This window comes from Benincasa hispida, chromosome 3 (genome assembly GCF_027475165.1).
Source record: "Benincasa hispida cultivar pf3 chromosome 3, pf3_genome.v1.1, whole genome shotgun sequence".
NCBI classification, from domain to species: Eukaryota; Viridiplantae; Streptophyta; class Magnoliopsida; order Cucurbitales; family Cucurbitaceae; genus Benincasa; species Benincasa hispida.
Window position 1 is genome coordinate 8,814,566 of NC_143480.1, and position 27,176 is coordinate 8,841,741.

Genomic DNA, 27,176 nt, shown 5'->3' on the forward strand with positions numbered 1-27,176 from the left:
AAATTATGCCTATTTATAGGTTATCCAAAAGAAACAAGGGGTGGTCTGTTTTATCATCCTCAAGAAAATAAGGTATTTGTATTGACAAATGTCATATTCTTAGAGGAAGACCACATAAGAAGTCATCAACCTCGCAGTAAACTAGTATTGAATGAAATTTCCAAAGATGCTACAGATAAAGCTAGTTCATCTACTAAAGTAGTAGATAAAACTAGTATATCAAGTTAGACACATCATTCTCAAGAGTTGAGAATGCCTCGACATAGTGGGAGGGTTGTTCATCAACCTGACCGTAACTTTGGTTTAACAGAAACACAAGTCGTCATACCTGATGATAGCATAGAGGATCCATCGACCTATAAATAGGAGATGAAAAATGTGGACCATGATCAATGGGTCAAAGCCATGGTCCTCAAAATGGAGTATATGTACTTCAATTCTCTTTGGAAACTTGTAGATCAACCAAATGATGTAAAACCAATTGGTTGTAAGTGGATCTACAAGAGAAAACGAGACCAAGCCGATAAAGTACAGATTTTTAAGGCTCGACTTGTGGCAAAGGGTTATACCCAGAGACAGGGAGTGGACTATGAAGAAACTTTCTCTCCCGTTGCCATGCTTAAGTCGATTAAAATACTCTTATCCATTGCCATTTTTATGACTATGAAATTTGGCAGATGGATGTCAAGACAGCCTTTCTAAATGGCGATCTTGAACAGAGTATCTATATGGCTTAACCAGAAGGGTTTATTGCACAAGGTCAAGAACAAAAGGTTTGTAAGCTTCAAAAATCCATTTATGGGTTGAAACAAGCTTCTAATCCTGGAATATAAGGTTTGATACTGCGATCAAATCTTATGGCTTTGAATAGAATGTTGATGAGCCTCGTGTTTACAAAAAGATCGTCAATTCTACTATAGTGTTCTTAGTTTTATATGTTGATGATATTCTACTCATTGGGAATGATGTAGGATATCTTACTGACGTCAAACAATGGGTAGACACACAATTCCAAATTAAAGATTTAGGAAATGCACAATATATTATTGGAATCCAAATTGTTCATAATCGTAAGAATAGGATACTAACTATGTTTCAAGCATCTTATATAGACAAAATATTGCCTAGATATAAAATGTAGAACTCCAAAAAAGGTCTATTGCCTTTCAGACATGGAATTCATCTGTCGAAAGAACAACGTCCTAAGACACCTCAAGAAGTTAAGGATATGAGAAATATTTCCTATGTCTCCACAGTTGGAAGCTTGATGTATGCAATGTTATGTACTAGACCTGATATATGCTATTCAGTAGGTATCGTCAGTAGATACAAGTCTAATCCTGGACGTGATCATTGGACTGTCGTTAAGAACATCTTAAAGTATCTTAGAAGAACTAGGGACGACATGCTCGTGTATAGTGCTAAGGATCTGATCCTTACTGGATACACTGACTCTGATTTCCAAACTGATAAAGATGCTAGAAAGTCTACATCTGGATCAGTGTTCACTTTTAATGGAGGAGCAGTAGTATGGAGAAGAGTAAAACAGATCTGTATAGCTGACTCCACAATGGAAGCTGAATATGTAGCTGCTTGCGAAGCAACAAAAGAAGCAGTATAGTTGAGGAAATTCTTGACAAATTTGGAAGTTGTTCCAAATATGCATCTACCCATCACCTTATATTGTGACAACAGCGGTGCAGTTACGAATTCAAAAGAACCTCGAAGCCATAAACGGGGAAAGCACATCGAACGCAAGTACCACGTTATCTGGGAAATCGTACAATGTGGTGACGTTGTAATGACCCAGATACCTTTTGAGCAAAACATTGCTGATTCTTTTACATTACTGACCCAGATACCTTTGAGGGTCACCTACAGAGTTTAGGTCTACGGTGTTTGTAAACTAGGACAAGTGGGAGAACTTTTAGGTATATAACCTAGTTTATTGTATTCATATGTTTATTATACTCATATGTAATATTAATTTCTCACAGCTAAATTCAGCATCGTTTGATCCTACTAGGAGTTTTAGTCCAAGTGGGAGTTTGTTGGATTTTATGTTCTAAAACTCGTAGTTTGTAATATCATATTCTTGTTCAATAAAGTTGTTATTGAAAATCTTTAGTATATTTAAATTCTATATTCATGAATCCAATAAACTAAGGATCCGAGGCTTTTAAGTTTAAGTTTGAACTTTATGTAGTGACATAAATGTAGATCAAGTTCCAATATATATAGTCAAAATGGTCTGTATTATATGAATAAGATTGAACGCCTTATTCTAAGGACACTATGGATGCAGCCCATTTTGTAGTTAGTACAAACGATGTGATCCTAAACCGTTCATGTGGAGACATGAAAATGGGGGCATCTTATGTAAAGAGTTTACATAAGACTGAACCATGAAATAGTCACTTTTACGTTCTAAATGCCGTTTAATGTATAAAACTGACTATTTCGTTAATTCATGACCTAGGTAACGTATCTTAATCTTGAGCGAACTATGAACTCCTGTTCACTCAGAATTATCCTTAGATCTACATACGTGAGGGCAACTCATTATCGCTAGCACAATAAGCCTCCCATTTCAGGGGTAAGCCTCCCATACTGTTTAAGACTGACTATTTCAATTATATAACCTAGGTTAACTCGATCTTAATCCTTAGCTAGCTATGAACTCCTATTTGTTTGGTGTTTATCCTTTGATCTACAAGCTGTGAGAGTAGTCCAACAACACTGCTCAATAAGCTTACCATTTTGGGGATAAGACCGGATGAATAGCTGGAGACATAGCCTTACAAAATGAAATTCACTCCTACCCAATTTAGGATTAGCAGATAGGTTGTTCTCTTAAGTACTGACTCCAAGTCTTGAAAAATCGGGGCCCCGCCTTCTCATGATAGAGAAAGGATTTGATTCATAGAGATTATGAATTAGAATTGTTCATTAGAGGATCAGTAGAAACTTAAGGAACAAGATGTAGTCACAGGGGTAAAACGGTATTTTTTACCTAGCTGTGATTAGGAACAACCTGTGAAGGATCGACTTACTGATTATGGTTATTAAGTGGACATAATATATCTACAGTGAGGGGAGTTCAACTATGGACTATAGTGGAGTGTCCCATTAGTTAACGAATGGAGGTTAGATCAGACTAATGAGTTTAGCCAATTAATCTCGAATCGTTGGAGCCCATGATCTGTAGGTCCGCGAGGTCCCCCTACTAGCTCGTAACGGACTAGCTCTAGTATAATATGATAAGTTAATTTGAAATGTTCAAATTAGAATTAAGCAATTAGTAATTATTTGAGATATAATTATGTGTTTAATTTAAGAATTAAACGGAATAGAAGAATTTATATATATTTAAATATGATTTAAATATATAAAGATGGATATGTGTTAAAATTAATTTAATAATTGATGTTAAATTAATTAAATTTTATTTAATAATTAATTTATGAAATTAATTAATTTTTCATTTTTAAAATCAAAATAGATTTTATAAATCAAATTTTGATTTTTGAGATAAAATTGAAAAAGGAAAAAAAAAACACTTAAATGGAAAATGAAGATTTTCCATTATCCATCTTTGGAATAGCTCACATATATTGCATCTTCTTGTCTTTGTCTTCTCCAAGCATGATTGCAACTCATGCAACTCACTCATTTGCATGTTGATTTGCAATATAGTGAGGAGATTGGAGTGAAAATAGGGCATGCAATCTATAGAGAATTTTAGAGAAAATTCGGGTTGAAGAAAGGGTTCTTCAAGAAGGTTGCTGCAGTGAGCTTTTCTCCTTCATCCCTTGATTCAAACTTGTTTTGAGTCCCATAACTCAATCTAGAGCACCAAGAGAATAGTGGAGAAAATCTTGAAATGGTTTGCAACAAGATATGGAGAAGATAGCAGCCGAAGATGGAGCTTTGAAAAAGTTCTACAAGAGGTATGTCTTGAAACTCACTTGTTTTTCTGTAAGAGCATGCTTTATAATTTGCCAAAATTAGTGAATTTGAATGCTTAGATGATCCTTGTGCTTCCGTTGTTGCTGATACAATCCTACAACGACTCAGTCATAGTAGGACTATAACTTATGTTCATTAGAGGGATCAGTTGTACTTAAGGAGTTAGATGTAACTACAAGGGCATAACGGTTATTGGCCGAGCTGTACTTAGAGCGATCTGTGAAGGGTTATTGCGCTGTTGATTGTTTAAGATGGACACATAATATATCTGTTATAAAGAGAGTTCAGCTGTCGGTATTTAGTGGAGTGTTTGACAGTTAACGGATAATGGATCCTATGACTAAAGAGTTTAGTTAGTTATTCACGTACCGTTGGAGCTTTGAGCTACAGGTCCATAAGGTCCCCTTGGTAGCTCAATGGATTCAAGTTGAGGATCAGTTCTTGGTGTTGGTTTGAAATGTTCAAATTGATAAGAGGTAATTCGATTATATATGATATGATTGATATGATGTATGAGATACACCTAGTGGAGGATTAATGTAAATGAGATTTACATTTAGTGTTCTGAAATAGAAAAAGATCTATGGTTTATATGTTTCATGAGATGAAATATTAAAACTATAGGTTATAAATATAGTATGGTAAGTTGGTTATCATTTATATTTATAATAATATTAATTATTAGATAATTATCTCTTTTTCTTTAATAACCAATTGAGTGGGAGATTATTGGTGGTTTTATTGTAACCGTGAGATAAAAAGAAAAAGATTTTCCTAATTTTAGTAATGTTGGATTGAGAATTCTATTCTCGGAATATACTCACAAAAAAGTTGTCAAGTAAATAAGATTTACTACATGGCAGCTTGGAGAGACTAGACAATCATGGAGTGTTTCTATACGGTAGACATTCCACTGGCCGATTAGCTAAACGATCGCATAGCTTTTGTTAAACGATTGGGCATTATTTATACGATAGACATTGTCATCTCGCACTTGCTCAATCATTTACACGATTGTTTTCCTTCGGTCTCTGCCTCTAACCAAGTCCACACAAAGCACACACTTCTGGATTCTCACATCGAGAATACCAAGGTAACCTTTGTGGTGGTGTCATACTCAACTCGACACTGTCGAGATTCTGTGGAGGTCGTTCGTTGTGTTCATGACCTTGGTGATCGTTGTGTTCGTGGTCGTGTTGATTGTGCAGTGTAGCAGTCGTATTATTCGAGCATTCAGGTTGTAGTCTTGGTGTCTGTTTATGCCAAAACTAAAACCATATCAGTCTATGTTTAATTATTTATGCATTTGCTGTATGATATAATAAATAAATCTTGTATGTGCATACAATATGCCATTTAGTTTTAAAATTCACCATAGGAAGCATGTTACATGCATTAAAAGTATGTTATAATCCGTTATAATATATAGTATGCATGTTACTATTTCTTGTATTTAATATAAGTGTTATATTAAATATTGAATGCCTTTATATATGTTATGGATGTTTAGCATGTTTAAATTTTTATAAGTTGTTATAAAATTGGGTTAGACATTTAAAATCCATAAAGAACAGTTGCATGCTCACGTAGGTTGACCACCTGTTTTAATAGTTAAAACTAATAAAACCATGTTAAAACTCAACCGATATATAATCTTGTCTAAGGCTGGGGGTACTTAAGTTGACGGTTTACGGAAGACCTCCTACCTGGGGATTATGGCCGAATTATTGAGCGTTGGTAACCGGTTTTATGAGCATACATGAGTGATGTGAGGTAATAAAATGGTTTATCACCTAGACATCGTAGGTTAAAATCCAATTATAAGAGTTATACTTGGATAAACTACACAGACTTAGGGTTATTTTATTAGCCGAAAAGAACCTAAATATAAATCTACCTAAAATAGAACAGTGGGAGATTAACAATATATTTGATATATAGTTATTAGCTCTCACGTCCTCAAGAGTTCATACCGTGAGATCCATGCTCGACTTCTCTTCGATTTTACCTCGACTGTTTCATACGAAAAGTGTTTGCATGGGTCAATAACAATGTGAATGACGGAAGTGGTTCATAGTAAGTGGGTGATGGAAATGTGCCATCATTGTCCTACGGTCTCCTCCATTAGTTTGAACCGTGAGATTCCTGTGTTGCGCTTGTTGTCATTTTTATGTGGCACTAGATAGTCGTTGATCGTGGTGATCCCTATAGAGAGTTGTAACATAGGATTCGAAACAACCCAGACTTCAGTAAAATGAATAGGGTCTTATAGTTCCGTCTTGGATGTTGTCTTCTTTTTCGGAGGCAAATTCATATCGTCCTATAGGATCTGAAAATGACGGGTCACACTTACAATAATTACTAAGTTGTTAGTAAAGATCTTGACCAAAAATGATAATTAAACGACTATAGAAATAAGAGTTATTCTGGAGACAATAGGAATAAGAGTTATTCCGGGGATAGTGTTTGGTCAAAATTGTTTGCTTCAGTGAAGGAGTATCTGACTGCCCCACGGTAGCACATATTCTGACTCACTAAAGTATCGTTGCAAATAAATAATGGTTATGGGTACATTATTACTTTTTGCTAAAACTTGATTTTGGATTTAGTTACAATTTGCAACTTAGAATTTGTTTGAATTTTATCAGCATGTCGAATTCTTCTGTAATACTCACTTCCGATGTACATAACAGTAAAATCAAATCAATAAACAAATTATTAGCAGTTGATTGTACCTAACATAGGGTTCTCTATCTCCCAACTCATCTGAAATTATGAATTATGTAGATGAAAAGTTTGAATTCGAAAACCAAGATAAATATGATTTACTTGTTATTGAAGCATGTTTAGTGGAAAACGATAATATCTAGATAATTGATTCAGGTGCTGCTAATTATGTATGTACTATCTCACAAGAAACAAGTTCCTGGAGATAGTTGACAGAAGGTGAAACAATTTTTAAGGTAGGGACTGGGGAGATTGTTTCAACCAAAAAAGTGGGAGATATGAAGTTATTTATAGGAGATAAATACACTTATTTGAAAAATGTATATTATATTCCTTCTATGAAAATGAATCTAATATCTGTCTTTTGTTTACTAGAACAAAATTATAAAGTTTATTCCAAAAATGGTGAAGTGTTCATCAATATGGGAAATAAACACATTTGCTCTGCAAAATTAGCAAATGACTTGTACATGTTAAAACCAACTTAGGTCAAAGCTGTGTTGAACATAGAGATGTTTAAAACTGCTAGGACTCATAAGAAAAGGAAGATTTCTCCAAATGCCTATCCTTGGCACTTGAGACTGGGTCACATAAATCTCAACAGGATTGAGAGATTGGTTAAGAATGGTCTTCTAAATAAGTTGGAAGATAATTCATTACCACCATGTGAGTCCTGTCTTGAGGGTAAAATAACAAAGAGTTTTTTTTTTTGGAAAAGGTCTTAGAGCCAAAAAACCCCTAGAGCTAATTCATTTAGACCTTTGTGGAGCTTTAAATGTTAGAACAAGAGGAAGGTATGAATATTTCATCAGTTTTATAGATGATTATTCCAAGTATGGGCATGTTTACCTAATACAACAAAAGGCTGAAACTTTTGAAAAGTTCAAAGAGTATAAGGCTGAGTTTGAAAACTAATTAGGTAAAAAGATTAAAACGTTTCGATCGGATTGAGGTGGTGAGTATATGGACATAGAATTCCAGAACTATTTGATAGAACATGGAATTCTGTCTCAACTCACAGCCCCTGTCATACCTCAAATGAACGGTGTGGCAGAGAAGAGAAACAGAACCTTGTTGGACAAGGTTCGTTCCATGATGAGTTACGCTCAGTTACCAAATTCTTTTTGGGGACACTCAGTTGAGACTGTGGTGTATATTTTGAATATGGTTCCCTCGAAAAGTGTTTTTGAAACACCTTACGAGCTCTTGAGAGGACGTATAGGAAATCTATATTACTTTAGGATTTGGGGGTTGTCCAGCACATGTGTTGGTGCAAAATCCTAAAAAGTTGGAACACCATTCAAAAGTGTGTTTATTTATAGGCTACCCAAAGGAAACAAGATGTGGTCTCTTTTATGATCCTTAGGAAGATGAAGTATTTGTATCGACAAATGCAACCTTCCTAGAAAAAGATCATATAAAGAATTATCAACCTCGCAATAAGCTAGTAATAAAAGAAATGTCCAGAGAAACGACAAACGTATCAACAAGAGTTGTTGATCAAGCAGGTTCTTCAACAAGAGTTGTTGATAGAGTGGGTCCGTCGACAAGAGTTGTTGATGAAACTGATACTCCACATCCTTTTCAAGAGTTGTGAATGCCTCGTCGTAGTGGGAGGATTGTGCAATAGCCTGACAAGTACATGGGTTTAACTGAAACTCAAATCATCATACCAAATGATGATTTAGAGGATCCATGATCTTTTAATCAAGTAATGAATGATGTGTACAAAGACCAATGGCCTAAAGCCATGGACCTTGAAATGGAATCTATGTATTTCAATTATGTCTGGGATCTTGTAGATCAACCAGAAAGGGTAAAACCATCGATTGTAAGTGGATCTACAAGAGAAAATGAGACCAAGCTGGTAAGGTACAGACTTACAAAGCTAGACTTGTAGCAAATGGATTTACCCAAAGAGAGGCGTTAGATTTTGAAGAAACCTTCTCTCTAGTTGCCATGATAAAATCTATTAGAATACTCTTGTCCATAGCCACATTTTATGATTATGAAATATGGCAAATGGATGTCAAAACAACTTTTCTGAATGGATATCTTGAAGAGAGTATCTATATTCTCAACTAGAAGGGTTTATACAGTAGGATCAAGAGCAAAAAGTTTGCAAGCTTAATCGATCCATTTATGGATTAAAACAAGTTTCTAGATCCTGGAATATGAGTTTTGACGTTGCGATCAAATCTTATGGCTTTGAACAAAATGTTGATGAACCCTATATATACAAGAAGATCGTCAACAAAACTGTTGCTTTTCTGGTGTTGTATGTTGATGATATTCTGCTCATTGGGAATGATGTAGAATATCTAGTTGACTTTAAGAGATGGCTGGCTTCACAATTCCAAATGAAAGATTTGGGAGAAGCACAGTATGTTGATGATATTCTGTTAATTGGGAATCCAGATAGTTCTGAATCGCAAGAACAAAATATTGGTATTATCTCAATCATCGTATATAGACAAGATGTTGTCTAGGTATAAAATACAAAATTCCAAGAAAGGATCTTTACCTTTCAGGCATGGAATTTACTTGTCTAAGGAACAGAGTCCGAAGACACCTCAAGAGGTTGAGGAGATGAATCAAATTCCATATGTATCTGCAGTTGGGAGTTTGATGTATGCAACGTTGTGTACTCGTCTCGATATATGCTATGTCGTAGGAATTGTTAGCAAATTTCAGTCTAATCCTGGTCATGACCATTGGACTGCTGTTAAAAACATTTTTAAGTATCTACAAAGAACGAGAGATTAGATACTCGTGTATGGTCCTAAGGATCTGATCCTTACTGGATACACTGATTCTGACTTTCAGACCGATATTGATTCGAGGAAATCAACTTCTGGGTCATTATTTATGTTGGGGTTTGTGCCCTAAAGTCTCGTATCCAGTAGTTTGTAAACAACTTTGTACGAACACATGTGATGTATAATATAAATGATATTTATTTCACTACTTGACTTTGCACATTTATATTTTACCACAAACCAATAAACTTAATATCCTTGGTTATCTGTATGTAATTTAAGCATGTATGTGGTGACATACAAGTGAATCATGTCTTGAGTGATAACCAAAATGGTCTGTAGTACATGGATATAGGAGAGAAACCTTATCCTAGTAACGCTATGGGTGCGGCCTGCTTTGTAGATTGGTCACAAGTGTTGTGACTTTTCACAGATGTTCTGATCTTGATCATTCGTGTAGAGGACATGCGAGTGGGGGCGTCCTATACAAAGAGTTTGTATAAGACCTGACCACGAAGTGTTAACGTCTCATTATATAACACCATTCATAACTGAGATTTCACTTCACTAAGATGACCATAGGTAACATGACCTCAATCCTGAGTGAGTTGGGAACTTCTGCCATTGAGGACAGTCCTTTGATTTACATGGGTGTGAGTGGCCAGAACGCCGACTCAAACCTACCATTTTGGGGATTCGTCTGATTTGGGAGCTGGGAACTCAGCTTCACAAGATGAAATTCACTTCTTCTCCGAGGCAAGGTAAGTAGACAGATAGCTCCCTTAATGACTGATTCCAGGGCTTGAACGATGTGGTGCCACATATCTTTTCATGGCCCGAGAGGTGTTCATACATAGTAGGACTATGTTGTATTGTTCATTAGAGGGATCAGTGGTACTTAAGGAGGAAGATATAATTACAAGGGCAAAATGGTAAATTGGCCTGCTGTAATACGAGCATTTGTGAAGGATCATCGTACTGATGATTGGTTATATCCAATGGACATAGAAATATATATATGGCATGAAGAGTTCAATTGTCGGTCTTTAGTGGAATGCCTGGCAGTTAACGGATGGTGGATATCGTGACTAAAGAGTTTAGTCAGGTATTCATGTACCGTTGGAGCTTTGAGCCATAGGTTCATAAGGTCCCCTTAGTAGCTTGGATACAAATTGAGAGTCAATTTTTGGGTCAATTTGAAATGTTCAAATTGATAAGAGGGAGTTCGATTATATATGAAATAATTGAACGAGTTAATTAAATATGGTATAGTTAATTTTATGTATGAGATACATTAATTTGAAGGAAATTGGATATAAATATGATTTATATCTAATAGAGGAAAAATATTATAATTAATATATGATATTAATTTATAAGTTATGAATGTGATAAGATCACATTCATTGGACGGTTATGAAGGAAATGGGAAGGTGCCTCTTCGTTTTAAATAACAGATGAGTGCATTATAAATAGCAGACGGTGTATTGATCTCAGTGTGTGCGGATATTGTGAAAAAGATAGTGTCATCGTTTAGAAAATCAGTGCCTAAACGATAGTGACTGCAGGATCGATTACATATACAATATTGCTAAGCGATCGCATACCGATTACACCGTTGCACGCTATTATCTAAACGATCGTTTGCCTTTTTCCTAAGCGATCATTTAGCTCCTGATATTTACTAAACGATCTATAGATGATTGCTTAGTTTTTCCTACGCGATCGTTTGGACGACTTCTCACCCTTCTCCTACACGATCGTTTGGACGATTGTTTACATTTTCCTACACGATCGTTTAGACGATCGCTTACTTTTACTACACGAACGTATACTTCACCTAAACGATCAAGCATATTGTTTATGCGATAGACGACCGCATCTCCCACTTGCTTGATCGTTGTGTATGGTCTCTCTTCCTCCTTTCCTCTACCAAATCCGAACAAAGCCCACACTTTGGATTCTCACTCCAAGAATACTGAGGGCTCTAAGTGATGTTATCTTCTCTGTTTCCTTCTGTCCGAGTGGTGATTATTCGAGGTAGAATGTTGGGCTTCAGATTCTTTGTGAAGAAGAAATCTTCATCTCGTATGATTTCTTGATCCCTTTAGCATTATGAAAGTATGTTTGAATGTATATGCGGTAATTCTGTCACAATGAATTGGAAAGATCTGCTTTCGCTCGTAGGTACTCTTTAATAAGATTTCCTTCAATTTACTTTTAACGGAGGACCAGTGGTGTAGAGGAGCATCAAGCAGAGTTGTATTGTAGACTCCACAATGGAAGCTGAGTATGTTGCTGCAAGTGAAGCAACAAAAGAAGCAGTATGGCTCAGAAAGTTCATGACAGATATGGAAGTAGTTCCTAATATGCACCTGCCTGTCACTCTCTGTTGTGACAACAGTAGAGCAGTTGCAAATTCAAAGGAACCACGAAGCCATAAAAGAGGAAAGCATATCGAGCGAAAGTACCATCTCATCAGGGAGATTGTACACAGGGGAGACGTAATTGTCACCCATATTGCTTCACAAGACAACTTAGCTGATCCGTTTACAAATTCCCTCTCAGCTAAAGTCTTCGAGGGTCACGTAGTAGAACTAGGTCTACGAGTTTTAATCACTAAGGCAAGTGGGAGAATTTATGAGTATTGTAATGCCCTAGTTTATTGTATTTGTACATTTTATTATCTCCATGTAAACTCAACATTGTATATATTTGTATATATTGATCCACTGGCATTTTAGTCCAAGTAGGAGTATTGTTGGGTTTTATGTTCTAAAACTCGCAGTTTATAAAATAATAAACATTTTCTATAATCAATAAACATATTATTGATTTTATAAATTGTATACATGAAACTTTAGATCCAATAAACTAAGACCCATGACTATTACATGAGTACTTGAACTTTATGTGGAGACATAAGAGTGGATCAGGTTTGAGTAAATAGTCAAAATGATCTATAATACATGAATAAGGTTGGGTACCTTATTCTGGTAATACTATTGGATGCGGCCTACTCTGTAGTTGTTACAAAGAGTTGTAAAGTACTACATATGATGTGATCCTAATTCGTACATGTTATGACATGAGAAGTGGGGTGTCCTATGCAATGAGTTTGCATAAGATCGAACCAAGAAATAAGTCACTCTTACTTTTTAACGTTATTTACTGTATAAGACTGACTATTTCACTTAGATGACCTAGGTAACTTGATCTTAATCCTGAGCTAATTATGAACTTCTGTTTATTCGGGATTATCCTTAGATTTGCATAGGTGGGGGTTGGCTCAATAGCGCCGGCTCAATAAGTCTCCCATTCCAGGGGTAAGACGTAATAGATAGCTAGGGTCATAGGGTGCAAGATGAAGTTCATGCCTACCCGATTTAGGGATAGGAGATAGGTTGTTTTCTCAAGTACTGAATCTAGGTCTTGAACAAGGGGCCCTACCCTCTCACTGGTCTGAGAGAGTTTGGTTCAATGATTGGATCACAAACCAGTTGTTCATTAGAGGTTCAGTAGGAACTTGAGGAATAAGACGTAATCTCAAGGGTAAAACAAATATCTGACCCAACCGTTATTACGAACAACCTGTGAATGGTCAACTTATTTATTATGGTTAAATCATGTGGACATAATATATCTACAGTGAGGGAAGTGTAACTATGGGCTTTAGTGGAGTGACCCATCAGTTAACGAATGGGGGTTAATTTGGTCTAATGAATTTAGCCAATTAATCTTGGATCGTTGGAGCCCATGATCTGTAGGTCCGCGAGGTCCCCCTACTAGCTCGTAAATGGATTAGCTCTAGAGTAGTGTGATAAGTTAATTTGAAACGTTCAAATTAGAATTAAGGGAATTCTTATTTATATGAGATATAATTACTTGTTTAATGGTATAAGAGAATTTATATTTAAATATGATTTAAATATATAAAGATGGATGTGGGTAAAAATTAATTTAATATTTGATATTAAATTAATTAATTTTATTTAAAAATTATTTATGAAATTAATTTTATAACATTATATTTTTCAGTTTTAAAATCAAAATGGATTTTAAAAAATCAAGTTTTGATTTTGAGATAAAACTGAAAAATTGAAAAATACCATGCAAAAATGGAATATAAAGATATTCCATTATCCATCTTATTTATGCTCACACAATATCCATTTCCCCTTCTTCATTAACTCCAAGCATGAGTTGTAACTCATGTTGCTCTCTTCCTTGCATGATGGTCTGCAATATATTAAAGAGATAGAAGTGAATTTGAGACATGCAATCAAAAGAATTTTAGTTGAAAATTCGTGTTGAAGAAAGTGTTCTTCAACAAGGTTGCTGCTGTGAGCAACTCTCCATAATCCCTTGATTCAAGCTTGTTTTGAGTTCCACAACTCAATCTAGAGTACCAAGAGAATAATGGGGAAGATCTTGAGGTGGTCTACAACGAGATTTGGAGAAGATTACAGCTGAAGATCGAGCATTGAAGAAGTTCTACAAAGGTATGTCATGAAACTCACTTGTTTTTGCAAGAGCATGCTTTATATTTTACCAAAATTAATGAATTAGAGTGCTTAAATGATCCTTGTTACTTCCGCTTTTGCTGATACATTCCTACAATCACTTTATTCGTGACCTTGTAAAACGTAAGCATATCATGTTAAAACATGTCAACATTAAAAATCAATTAGCTAATATCTTCACCAATGCATTAGATTCCGATCAACTTGAGGGCCTGAAAGCTACTTTGAGTCTGTGGCTTTTAACTTGTTTACAGTTGAATTGTTTACAGTTGAAGCGTGACAGGTCCTCTTTCAGAATCGTGTTTGAACTTTGCATTCAACCATCCCAGAGCAATTATTTATTTGTGGTTAGTATATTTCCTTCACTGATGGTAGCACTAGAATAGGCACCCATACTTCCGGAGGAAAAATGGTACGTTTCAAGGAAAAGGCCAAAAGAAAGGTGCTTGTTGAATAGGATGTTATTCTGGCTTCAACGATTGAGTATGGCGTTCAAGTGCATGGTTTACCTGTCGCAAGGAAAGAAGTTAGGGTTCCTTCTCTGTTAGTGAAACGAAGGCGTTATGGTGTTAGTCAATCTACCAAGATGAAAGGAAAGAAAAGGGTAAGTTCATCGTCTCTAACAATGACTGATCTAGTTGGTGCTTGGTTGAAATTTTTCCAGAAAAAGATAAGTCATCTTCTGATGATTCTCCAAGTAACATTCATGAGTTTATTGCACTACCTAGAAACCCTAAGGATGGCTTAACTGTGTTTGTTGAAGATCAAACTGAAGTCAAGGTTTCGGTGAGTAAGGTTACGAATGACAATAACCTTGTTTCTAGTATTGAAATTTTTGAAATGGTTCTTCCTGAATTTGGTGTGGTCGTTGCTAAAAATGTTGTTTCTGATACTTCGGAGATGGAAAAAGTTATGTTTTCCCGACTCTGATGTGAATGCTTTGTATGATTTTATTGATAAAGTTGTTTCTGAAACTTTGACTCCTGTTTCTTCTCTACCTGTTTGTAATGAGTCATAGATCTTGGTTGTCAATGTGGACTAATATGTTTTGCATGACTCTGTAAAATCTCTTGAGAAGGGTATTGGTGTCTCCTTCGAGGCAATTTCTTCGGCTGATCAGGGTGTTGCGAATACAGAAATGAATGGTGTTCCAATGGTTTCTCATACTGATGAAGGTTTGATAGATGGCGTTCAGTCCATTGTTGATCATGAGTCCCATGAAATAAACATTGAGAACGAAAATGTTCTTAAGCCTATTCGGGAATCTAACTTTGATGATGATGTTCCTTTGTCTGAACTTATTGGTAAGAAAACTGAGGATGTCAAAAGTGTTGGTAACTGATCTTCTAAGACATTTGAGTTCTGAGTTTGATCAGGATGAGTCTTAAGACATTCCTAATTCTTCAGAAGATAATGATTTGAAGAGTTCTTGTGATGTTGCCAAATCTACTTCAAGCCAGATCACTCGAGCTTCTATCAAATTCAAAGGGAAGAAAGTTGTTTCTTTTAGATTGAATTCGTCGAATGTGTCATCTGTTCCATTAGATGGTATATCTTTTCATACAAAGTTAGGGGCTACCTTGTGGAAAATTGTAGATGAAAAGGAACTATCAAATAGAACTTAAGACAACTTTGATCTTGTTATCTGATTCTTCAAGCTCAACTCGATAGGACTATGCTCAATTTGGGTTCTTTCTATTCTTAACTAGTACGAGAATTTATTGTTAAACCCTCACCAGATTTTGGCAATCCAAATAGTCCTAACTTTCACAAAGTTCAAGTGCATTGACATCTATTTCTGTTCTTTACGGACTTTATAAATAAATACCTCAATCAAACAGTGTCTGCTGATGTTTCTGAGAAACGGCCTCCTTTGAGAGAGTTGGTTTTTTAATTAACCGGAGGGGCAAGGTCATCTTGGTCTAAGAAATGACAGTTATCCATTGTCGTTTTGAGTTCTAAATATGTTGTACTCATAAAATTGGAATCTTCAACTAATGTCCTTCCTCTCACAAATCCGGTCTGTCTGTTTCTCTTGCTACACTGTTATTTCATATTGGTATTGAAATTCCTTTTGATTTTTGACATTTTGTTCTTATCTAATCAAACGACACATTGGGTTTCAAACATTGAAGTTACCCATCTGTTATCCTTGCCTGGTTTATGGAGTTCTACTTGCTTAAAAACCATATCTGGTTAATGCTGATGAGCCTATTGGTGCTACTTCTGTACTCATTTCAATCCACCCCAAGCTTCTACAAAATCTTCATGTTCTAGATCTTGCTGCTCTTTTTACTGAAACATATGTTGATGGCCTGAGTTAGGCTTTCAATGAGTCTTCTTTTGGCAACCGTGTACTGCATCATATGTCTTCTAAAGTTAAAGACATTGATGATCGCATTCTACAACTTTAGGAGCGTAAAAATATTGTTGTTGGTATGTTGTAGACAATGTGTGTAATGTTGGCAAGAACGACTGGGGTGTTTTCCTCTCATGCTTAGACTTACTTTTTTTAAGCCTGTAAGGGGGAGTGTGTGGTGCGGATTGGTGCTTGGTGGTGCAATTGGTGGTTTGGTGTTTGGTTGCTTGTGGTGCTACTGTGATGTTTTCTTAAAAACCATACTTATAATGGTTTTGTGACTTGTTTTTCTTTTGAAAGTTTGTGTTTTGAAGGCCTTGTTGTGTTTAACTTTTCATCTCTGACTTTGATGATGTTATTGTAATTGTTAAGCCATTATTCTTGACATTTAGTCATGTTGCTATTGTTGGTTACTTTTGTTTTGCCTTTAAAAAAATATATATAAGTCAAAGGGGGAGCTTTTTGGAGATTTCATTTGATTAGCTTTATATTTTTTCTAAGGCATTGGTTTGTGCAGTTATCTCAAACAAAGTCTTAACATCAGTTAATGACAATATAGTATTTTCCTGCAAAATATTTTTTTCCTAATCTGAAAATATCTAGCAAATTTGTTTCGTCTGATATCTTCCTTCATTAAAGTGCGACTTATCTTTTTGAATCTGAGAGTTGTTTCCTTTTTTTGGATTCGTCTATAAAAGTCGTAGGTTTTTTTTTTCCTAAGGCAACCATTTTTATTAGTTGTATTATGTTTTTGAGGGAGCCAGACGTTCGACGACCGAGTTGTTCTACATTGTGATCTTGCTCATTGTTCATTATTCCGTTGTGCATGATTTTCACTCATTGGAATTTTCTACTTTAAAGTTAATCTCAAACTTAGAGGGAGCCAAAGTCTTTGCTGCTGGAAAAGAGATTCTTAGTCCTAAGAGGAGCCTAAGACTCAACATCAGTGAAGGGAGTTCATTGAATTGAGAAAGATATCATCGTGAGTGGAGTCTCATCCGTCATTAGAAGTCATGGTGACTGACACTAATATTATCAAACTTATGGGGAGCCTAAGAGCGCTTGAGAGGGAGTCCCACATCTAGGGGGAGCCTAGGTGATCTATGAGTTCAACTCTATGTAAGTCGCTGTAGTTATTGATTGCAAATAAGTACTATGTTGTAAACCGCTTAACTCTTTAACATTAGTGGATTATCTTTCATGGGCACTCTGCTCCCAGATGTAGGTGGTTTATCATTGAACTAAGTTACCAACTTCGGTGTGTCTTTATTAGATTATTTGATGTTAGTATTTTTTATGTTGCAGTGATTGTTAGTCTTTTCTAACGAGTGACGAGTCATCCTAACGTTTTTTCAGAGAAGATTTTAAGAAGGAAGATCCTATATGAGAAACATTCAAACCACACAACTGAATTCTATCTTTATTAATGAAGAGTGACCAACACAATAGCCTTTATATAGAAGGCACATTGTGAAAAGGTAATAAACAAACCACACAAGATTAACAGAAGAATCAGAACTAATCTATCAGTTGTAACAATAAAATATAAACAAAACCATCTTAATGAACTCTCTTAATAAACCCCTATAAATTCCCATCCAAAAAGGCCATTCCTCATTTATTAGCACTATTTATTTAATGAAAATAAGCAAAAAATAACCTTTTAATGCTTACATTTTTTTGTGTAGTTTCTATTTTGTCTTTAGATATTAAAATGTGACATTTTTAGTAGTTAAGTGATTTTAATTTAGTTCTTAGATTTCAAAACTTTATAAATTTACTCTTGAAATTGGAGTTTTGTTTCAATCTTTTTAATATATATTTCAAGATTAGTACTTTTAACTTCGATTTTTCACTAAATATTCGCTACAAATTTTTGGCATCAATGATATATTAATTAATTTAAAATATTTTTGACATGAAATTTTATTTTTAATTTTGATAGTGACGAAAAATAGTAAAACTTAATTAATTATAATTCATTTAATTTTTTTAAATTAATTAATAGGTGTTAAAAAATAGGAACTAAAATGAAACAAAATTGAAATCTCGTAGAGACTAAATTGAAAATATACTCAAAATTTAAGGACTAACAATATAACATTTTGAAACTTAGAAATCAAATACAAACTATTCCCAAAATCTATACACCAAAATGTATATTTTTCATTAAAATATTACGTACATTATATCAAGAAAAGATCGTAGAAGCGAAAGTTAACTTAGATTAGTAATAATATTGTTCAAATCATTCACTCTGTTTCTGTAGACTAAAAAGTCACATAGGTAGGCCTCTCAAATTTCTAATATCATTGTTTGTCAAGCATTTAATAAAGACCATAAAATTCATAAACTAAAACAATATGTCATTTAAGCGATGTGTCAAATCGTGTGTGAAAAATAGTACATAAACTTTTTTAATTCTAAAAGGGTAGGTTTTATATATTCCAAATAAGGAATTTCTGGTAAACAGAAACAGAGTAACGTTTGCGTCAAAATGGATCAAGAAAATAGTTAACGACAAAGTCATTTGTTCCTTCTACATGTGTACTTTGCTTCTGTTTTTTTCCTTTGCCCGACCCTACCCGCTTCTTGTACCCTTTCAACAAATCCAATTGCTCTGTCATATAATACTGATAATATTGTGAATTTGAGAAGCACAATAAGAGTACAGATATAAAATATATATATATATATAAAATAAAATAACTAACAACATAAAATAACTAAAATTATAAAATTGGATAAATGGAAAATTAGTGAAATTTTGAAGTGAAATTCTCAACAATATATGTGTGATTTTAAGATCCACCAAATATCACTATTTACAGGCAAAGTAACAAGAAGGATATGGATTTGCATGGACATCAAACATAAATAATTAGAAAACACATGGACAACATGAAGAGTGATACATGATTTTGGGACACTAAGAAATGGACATTTATTTATTATTATAATATTCATAATACTCCCCCTAGATGCCCATATATATATATATGAAATATGCCCTATTAAAATCTTACTAGGAAAAACTAAATGGGAAAAAACCTAATGAAGGAAAAAGAGTACGTATTTCATATAATACATATTCCTAAAGGAATACAATATATTTACTCTACCTCACGAAAACATCACTTAAGATCTCTAGGTCGCCGTATTCCAATGTTGTGCATCAATTTTTCAAAAGTTGGGGTCAATAATGCCTTTGTAAATAAGTCTGCCAGGTTATCCTTCAAACAAATTTGTTGTACAGTGATGTCGCCTTTTCCTTAAAGATCATGAGTATAGAAAAGTTTCAGTGAAATATACTTTGTTCTATCTCTTTTAATATATTCTCCTTTGATTTGGGCTATGAAAGCTGTGTTGTCTTCGTATAATATTGTTGAAATATTTTTATTAGAAGACAAGCCACACGTTTCCCGAATGTATGGATAAGATAAATATCCAGAATCTGCATAACTAACTAGATCAAAATTTGATTTATTTGAATAAAACAAACTCATATCGATTGTTCCTCGGAGATAATGGAGTATATGCTTAATTTCATTCCAATGTCTTTTTGTAGGAGAAGAACTAGATCTAGCTAATAAATTTACTGAAAATGCAATATTTGGTATTGTATTATTAGCAAGATATATAAGTGCACCAATTGCACTAAGATATAGTACTTCAGGACCAAGAAGTTATTCATTATCTTCTCGAGGTCAAAATATATCTTTCTTTAAATCCAATGAACAGACTTCCATTGGAATATTTAATGGATATGCTTTGACCATATAAAATCTTTTCAAAAATTTTCTTGTATAAGTTGACTGATGAATAAATATTTCATCTGCTAAATGCTCAATTTGCAAATGGAAGCAAAATTTTGTTTTTTCAAGATCTTTTATTTCAAATTCTTTCTTTCAATAAATATCCACTCAGGCGGTTGTACCACATCCAACATGATTGTTTCAATCCATATAGTGATCTCTGCTGAACAGAAAACCATTGAAGGTTTACGCAGCAGAATGCGAAGATCAGTCCCAATTTTCGTTTTTCATTGAACTTACAAGAATTACAGACTTAAAAGAGAAGAATTATGCATTTAATTTAAACCTACAATATACTTTTCTAAAGAAAAAGGAAAGAAGAAAATACATTTGAAGAACGAATTTCTTCAAGAACTCTCTCGATCAAGATCACAATCTGGAAACCCAATCGGGACACCACCAAACTGGAATCATATCCAAATATTTAATTCCTCACAACTTATTTATGGTATTTAATATAAATCATATTTACATTAAATTTAATTACATGAATCTCATTCATATAATTAGTATTCGAATCATATTCAAATTCCTCTCATATTACCTTATATTATAATGTATCAAATACATTATATTAATTCTATCACATATATAATTAATTTAATTTAATTATATTGTATATAATTAATTTTAACATTTCAAATTAATCCAAAATTAATTCTCAATTAAATCTCTGTTGAGCTACAGAGGGGACCTAATGGACCTGTAAATTGAAGCTGCAACGGTACTTGGATAATTAATTAAACTTTTTAATTAAATTACCCAACATCCATTAACTGTCAATCATTTCACCAAAAATTGATAACTGCAGTCTTCGCACTACAGATATATTTCTATGTCCATTGGATATAAATAATCAACAATGCAATGATCCTTCACAAATTGCTTGTAAGTACAATTGGGCCAAAATTACCGTTTTGCCCCTGTGGTTACATCCAACTCCTTAAGTACCGCTGATTTTTCTAATGAACAATAAATCATAGTCCAACTATGACCAAGTCTTTCTTGGGCCAGGAGAGGGTGTAACCACTATGTTCAAGCCCCAGAATCAGCCCTTAAGGGAGCAATTTATCTACTTGCTCTGACATCGAGGAAAGAGTGAATTTCCATATTGTGTAGCTGTGTTTCCAACTTCCCAGTCCGACGAATCCTCAAAATGATAGGCATATTGAGTTGGTGATCTGGCCATCTCACCCATACAAATCAAAGGACCACCTTCATGAGCAGAAGTTCAGAACTCACTCACGATTCAGATGATGTCACCTATAGTCATTTTAGTGAAATGTAAGTCTCTATTACTAACGATGTTATATAAAGAGACTAATCATTTCATGGTCCGGTCTTATACAAATTCTTTGTATATGATACCTTCCCTCACATGTCTCCACATGAATGATCAGGATCAAATTATTTGTAGCACTTTACAACACTTGTAACAGCTACAAAGTGGATCGTATCTGTAGTATCACCAGGATAAGGTACCAAACCTTATCCATCTACTACAGACCGTTTAGGTTATTATTTAAACAAGATCCACTTGTATGTCTCTACATATTTGTTTAAATTACATAAAATAACCTAGAATCTTAGTTTATTGGATTGAGTATATGCTTATAAAATAACATTTATTTTATTAACAATAGTATGTTTATACAAAGTTTACAATCTACGAGATTACAAGAGATTTTGGACACCAATCCCAACAAAATTTATTGAATACCATTCCCGGGAATTTGATGTATATGTTTCGGATACCTTAAATCCTTCTGGGATTCTCATATAAATATCATTATCAAGAGATCCATATAAATATGTTGTGACTACATTTATAAGATGCATATCCAGACTTTTATACACAGTCAAGTCAATTAAATTTCTTAATTTAATTGCGTCCACCACCGGAGAATACGTCTTCTAAAAATCAATACCATGTCTTTGTGAAGAACTTTGTGCAACTAACCTTACTTTATACCTTGTGACCTCATTATTTTCATTTTTTTTTCTCACAAATACCCATTTGTATCCCATAGGTTTAACACTTTTTGGTGTTCGGACTACTGGTCCAAAAACCTGACGTTTTGAAAGTAAGTTTAATTATGCCTTGATTAATTCTTTCCACTGAAGCCGATCTTTTGGATGTCAATATTCTTCAACATATTTGTGTTCAGGATCCTCATTTTTAGATATAATATCAAGAGCAACATTATCCAAAAAAAATGCTGCGAATAATTACATTAGTTTGATTCCATTTTTTTTCCTGACATGATATAGTTTTTTGAAATATCATTATTATTTTTAGGTATTTCACCTTCCTCCCTAGTCATGTCAAGGATTTCTTTATGGGTATTTACATCCTCAGCCAAGTCTTCTTGACTATTAATTATTTTTTTTTTCCGATAATTTTTATCTTTGGAACCTACTAGTTTACCATGCTTCTGGCATGTTCCAAACTCATTAGTGACAACTTTCTTTGCAGCTAGTATATGTGACTTAATTACTTTCTTTGCATCTATAAATGCATTTGGTAATTGATTTGCTATATTTTGCAAATGAATTATTTTATGAACTTCAAGTTCACATTGATCTGTATGGGGATCTAAATGAGACAATAGCGATGCATTCCATGTAATTTCTTTTTCCAACTTCTTAATTCTTCCCTTTAATGTTGGAAAAATTGTCTCATTAAAATGATAATCAGCAAATTGTGCAGTAAATACATCACTCGTCAGAGGCTCAAGATATTTAATAATTGATGGGGAATCATATCCAACATATATTCCTAACCTCCTTTGAGGACCAATCTTAGTGTGTTGTGGTGGGGAAATTGTAACATATATTGTATTGGCTTTTTGGCCCTTAATCTCAAATTAATTAATTAATCAATGGTTTGATGATAACAAACTCAATTTTTAATTACTGAAAAATCTTAGTGTTTTAATATGTCCATAGTGTAGAGCTCGGAACAACGATTCCAACATCTCTTGAATCACTCAAATCGAAGCTAAAACGAAGACGATATGACCGAAACAAGTCTATAGAAAAAATACCGTGGCGGATGAAGTGGCATAACCAGACCGCATGTAGACATGTGGCAGCATATTGGTTGAATGGTGGATCAATAAGAGATTAACATATGATGGACTTTTGATTTTTGGATTGATTTAAAATAAAAAAAAATTAAAATTAAAATGAAATTTAAAAGGAAAATAAATTTAATATTATTTTATGTTTGTGCCTAACGGCTAGTTTTTTACACATGGTATGTTTTTTATTCTTGGATTGACTTTAAAGAGAATGAATTTAAAAATAAAATGAATTAAAAGGAAAATGAATTTAATATTATTTTATGTTTGTGTCTAACGATTAGTTTTTGACACATAGTATGTTTTTTTTTTTTGGATGAATTTTAAAAAGAAAATGAATTTCAAAAGAAAAGGAATTTAATATTATATTTTGTTTGTATCTAACGATTAGTTTAGTTTAAAATCTCCACTATTGATTTTTCTTTTCCAAAATCCAATGGTCCAAATTAATTGTGGTTTCTAAAAAATTTTCCATCTCTATATAAACCATCTTCCTCTCCAAATTTTAAATCAACAAATTTTACATTTCATAATCCTCCAAAACTCAAAAGTTCCATTGTTGCTCTCTCTAAGTTCCCATTTTTTTTTTCTTTTCATCTTATTCTTGAGAGAGTGTTATTGTATTGTGAGGATGAACTTGTTGAGTGCTTAAACTTGTAAATCCACGCTAGTGAGAGTTGTATTGTGTTGTTAAAAAATTGGTGGTGTAACAGTTGGGCTTTAATCCGTGGAAAGCGTCAGAAAGATTTTATTCAAATTCCTAAGAGGCGCTTGGGGAGTGGAGTATGTCGAGTTTGACCGAACCACTATAAAAATTACGGTATCTTCTTCTCTAACTCTTTCCTTTTTATTTTTGCAATTAATTTAAGCAATTTATTGTATGGTTTAGTTTGTTCTTATTTATTTGCTAAAATTTGATAGAATTAAATTATCACATTTTTTGTCATCTTATTTGTTGCATAAATTGAAGTTTTCTTATTATTTATAAAAAGTGTATTAATTAGTTTAATTGGGTTAATTTAGAAAAAAAAGTTTAATTAAACCCTATTCACCCCCTCTAGGGTTGCCATATCGATCCAACATATTGCACATCCAAAAATTTTCAGATGGAAAATATTTGGCTCATGACCATAAGCTAATTGTAATGGTGAGTATTTATGATAAGCTACTGGTCTAATACATACAAGTGATGTTGCATACAAAATAGTATGTTCCCATATAGATGGAGAAAGCTTAGCTCTCATAAGTAATGGTCTTGCAATCAATTGTAAACATTTTATAAATGATTATGCTAAACCATTTTGTGTATGAACATGAGCTACAGAATGTTAAACACTTCTCCCAATTGACATATAATAATTTTTTTGAATAGGTAATATAATTATACAACAACAAGGAGGATCCCACAATCCGGGATCAAGGCAACAAAGCAACAAGCACAAACCAAGACAAGGCTCGACAGAAACAAAGCCAAACTAAACGTAAAACATCACAGTCCACCAAGGAATAAGGCATGGAACAGAGAACAAAAAATGAAAGCCCCATAACTGGAGCCAACATCAAAACAAAGATCAATAGCAAAAACAAAAAGAAGAAAAACAACAACTCGCAAGGAAAACTAGATAAGACCAAGAAGTTCAAACCACTAGGAAATAATACGAGCATGAACTACAGAGACAATAAGATAAAACAAAGCAAAGACCGTCCTTGGCCAACCCTCATGGAGCCGGCGATTACACTTCTGCCAGATGTAGTAGATGGAAGCACACCAGAAGACACGGAACAACTTACTATGCACCCCCCTTACCCGACCCCACTCGACACACCCAACTCAACTCTACATCCCATCCTGCCATCCGATGAGTCGAACCCAACTGACGCACCATCCCGATCACACCTCTCTCCCAAACCCACACTAAAAAAATAGATGATCCCGCGACTCCAGACCTCCTCCACACAAACGACACCCCCCCTTCGATGACACACCCCACCTTTTCAACCAATCCCACGTGCCCAACCTGTCCCTCACAGCTAACCACGCACAAAAGGAATGACGTGGGATACCATCCCCAGACCACAAAAGACCTGTCCAAGACACCCTAGGACGACGAGGACGCAAACGATCCCACGCACTAGCAACTGAAAATTGACCACTCGCACTCGACACCCAAACCCAATAATCCTCTCCCTCATCCTAGGCCCCACTGCCTATATAAGACCCGAGATCTTGAGCAACTCCCATGACACTGTAGGCCACCTCCAACCTCCCTTACCATCTATAAACTCCGATAACCGCGCTTCTAAACTACTCTCTGTATCTCCGACCACCCTAGACCCATATGTATCCAGAATCGCACACCTAGACAACCAAGGGTCCCACCATACAAAGCATGACCTTCCATCGCCCACCATCAAACAGACCAGATGCTTGAATCTATCTCTACATCGGAAGATAGCCCTCAAGCACCAAGACTTCCCAACCTCACATCGAACCGCCCACGCAAAATATACGTATCTATCCACGACACCCATAATGAGCCCGACTTAACTAAAAAAAGCCAGAGCAACTTCTAATAGCAACCTAGTTTCATGAAGCCACATGTTTCACACCCAACCCTCCCTTACCCTTCGGCAAGCACACCTCATCCCAAGCCACCCACGCACCACCCCGACTCCTCACACTACCCTTCCATAAATAGCTCCGCAATAGACGCTCAACCACATGAGTTACACACGCATGTAACACTAAGATACTACACCAAAACACCTGATAGGATTGCAAGACAGACTTAATACGCCATAACCTCCCTGTAAAAGAAAGGGAACGAGCCGTCTAACTTATAATACGAGCTGTAATTCTCTGAATCAACGGTGCGGAATCCACAGCCCTTAACCTACCAACCAATAAAGGTAACCTGAGATACCTAACAGACAACGAACCAAGGTTGAACCCCATAAACGCGACAAGATCCCTATCAACACTAGAATCCACTCCCGCTACAAACACGAAACTCTTCCCCACATTTGCAACTAACCCAGACAGCTCTGCAAACTCCACCAGAACCTGCTTCACAAACTCCAGAGACACTCTCTCTGTTGGACAGAAAAGAATCAAATCATTAGCAAAGACCAGATGCGTTAAGCCCACAAGCTCACACCGATCATGGAACCTAAACGACTTAAGAGGCTTATTTAACAATCGAGACAACATTTCCATCACCAACACAAACAAAAAGGGAGATAACAGATCCCCTTGACTCATGATGCTTATTGTAAATTTGAGGAGCACAACGAGAATACAGATATAGAGAAAATATAATATAATAATATATTTAAATAATAATATTAAATATATATAATATAATATAAAATACAATAACTAAAATTATAAAATTGGATAATATGAAAATTAGTGGAATTTTGAAGTGAAATTCTCAACAATGTATGAATGATTTTAAGATCTACCAAATGCCACTATTTATAGATAAAGTGACAAGTAGGATGTGGACTTATATGAACACTATAATTACAAGACACATGGACAACATGAAAGGTGACATATGATTTTAGAACACTAAGCAATGTGCATCTTTTTATTATTATAATATTCATAATAATTAATAATGTATAAATATTATCCTAGGAGAAAGTTATGATTTATTTTTTCTTTTTTTTAGAAAGTAAGAGGTATTTGGATGAGGGGTGTACCGCAATATCCCGCCTAATTAAGTTGGTACATTCTAGTCTTGATAAATTTTCATAAAGTCACTATAGTTTAGTAAAATCCCTATAAATAGTTAGAGATTTAATTAGTCAACAAGAGATCAATAGACATTTGTCCGTGTTAGTTCCTAATTATATCTCATTTTCATCTGATCTACTTTAAATAATAACCCAAATATGGATGATTTCTAGACTTTACCCAAATATATATTATTTTG

General features: G+C 34.6%; 1 protein-coding gene across 1 annotated transcript; it reads right to left on the reverse strand.

Moving 5' to 3' along the window:
• Nucleotides 1-24,651: 24,651 nt before the first annotated feature.
• On the reverse strand, nt 24,652-26,497 carry LOC120073422 (uncharacterized). The gene is made up of 3 exons (XM_090311846.1): nt 26,160-26,497; nt 25,500-25,594; nt 24,652-24,782 (listed from the first exon to the last, which is right to left on the reverse strand). Exons 1-3 carry the CDS (start codon nt 26,495-26,497, stop codon nt 24,652-24,654), a joined length of 564 nt encoding a protein of 187 aa, XP_090167972.1.
• Between the last annotated feature and the right edge of the window lie 679 nt (nt 26,498-27,176).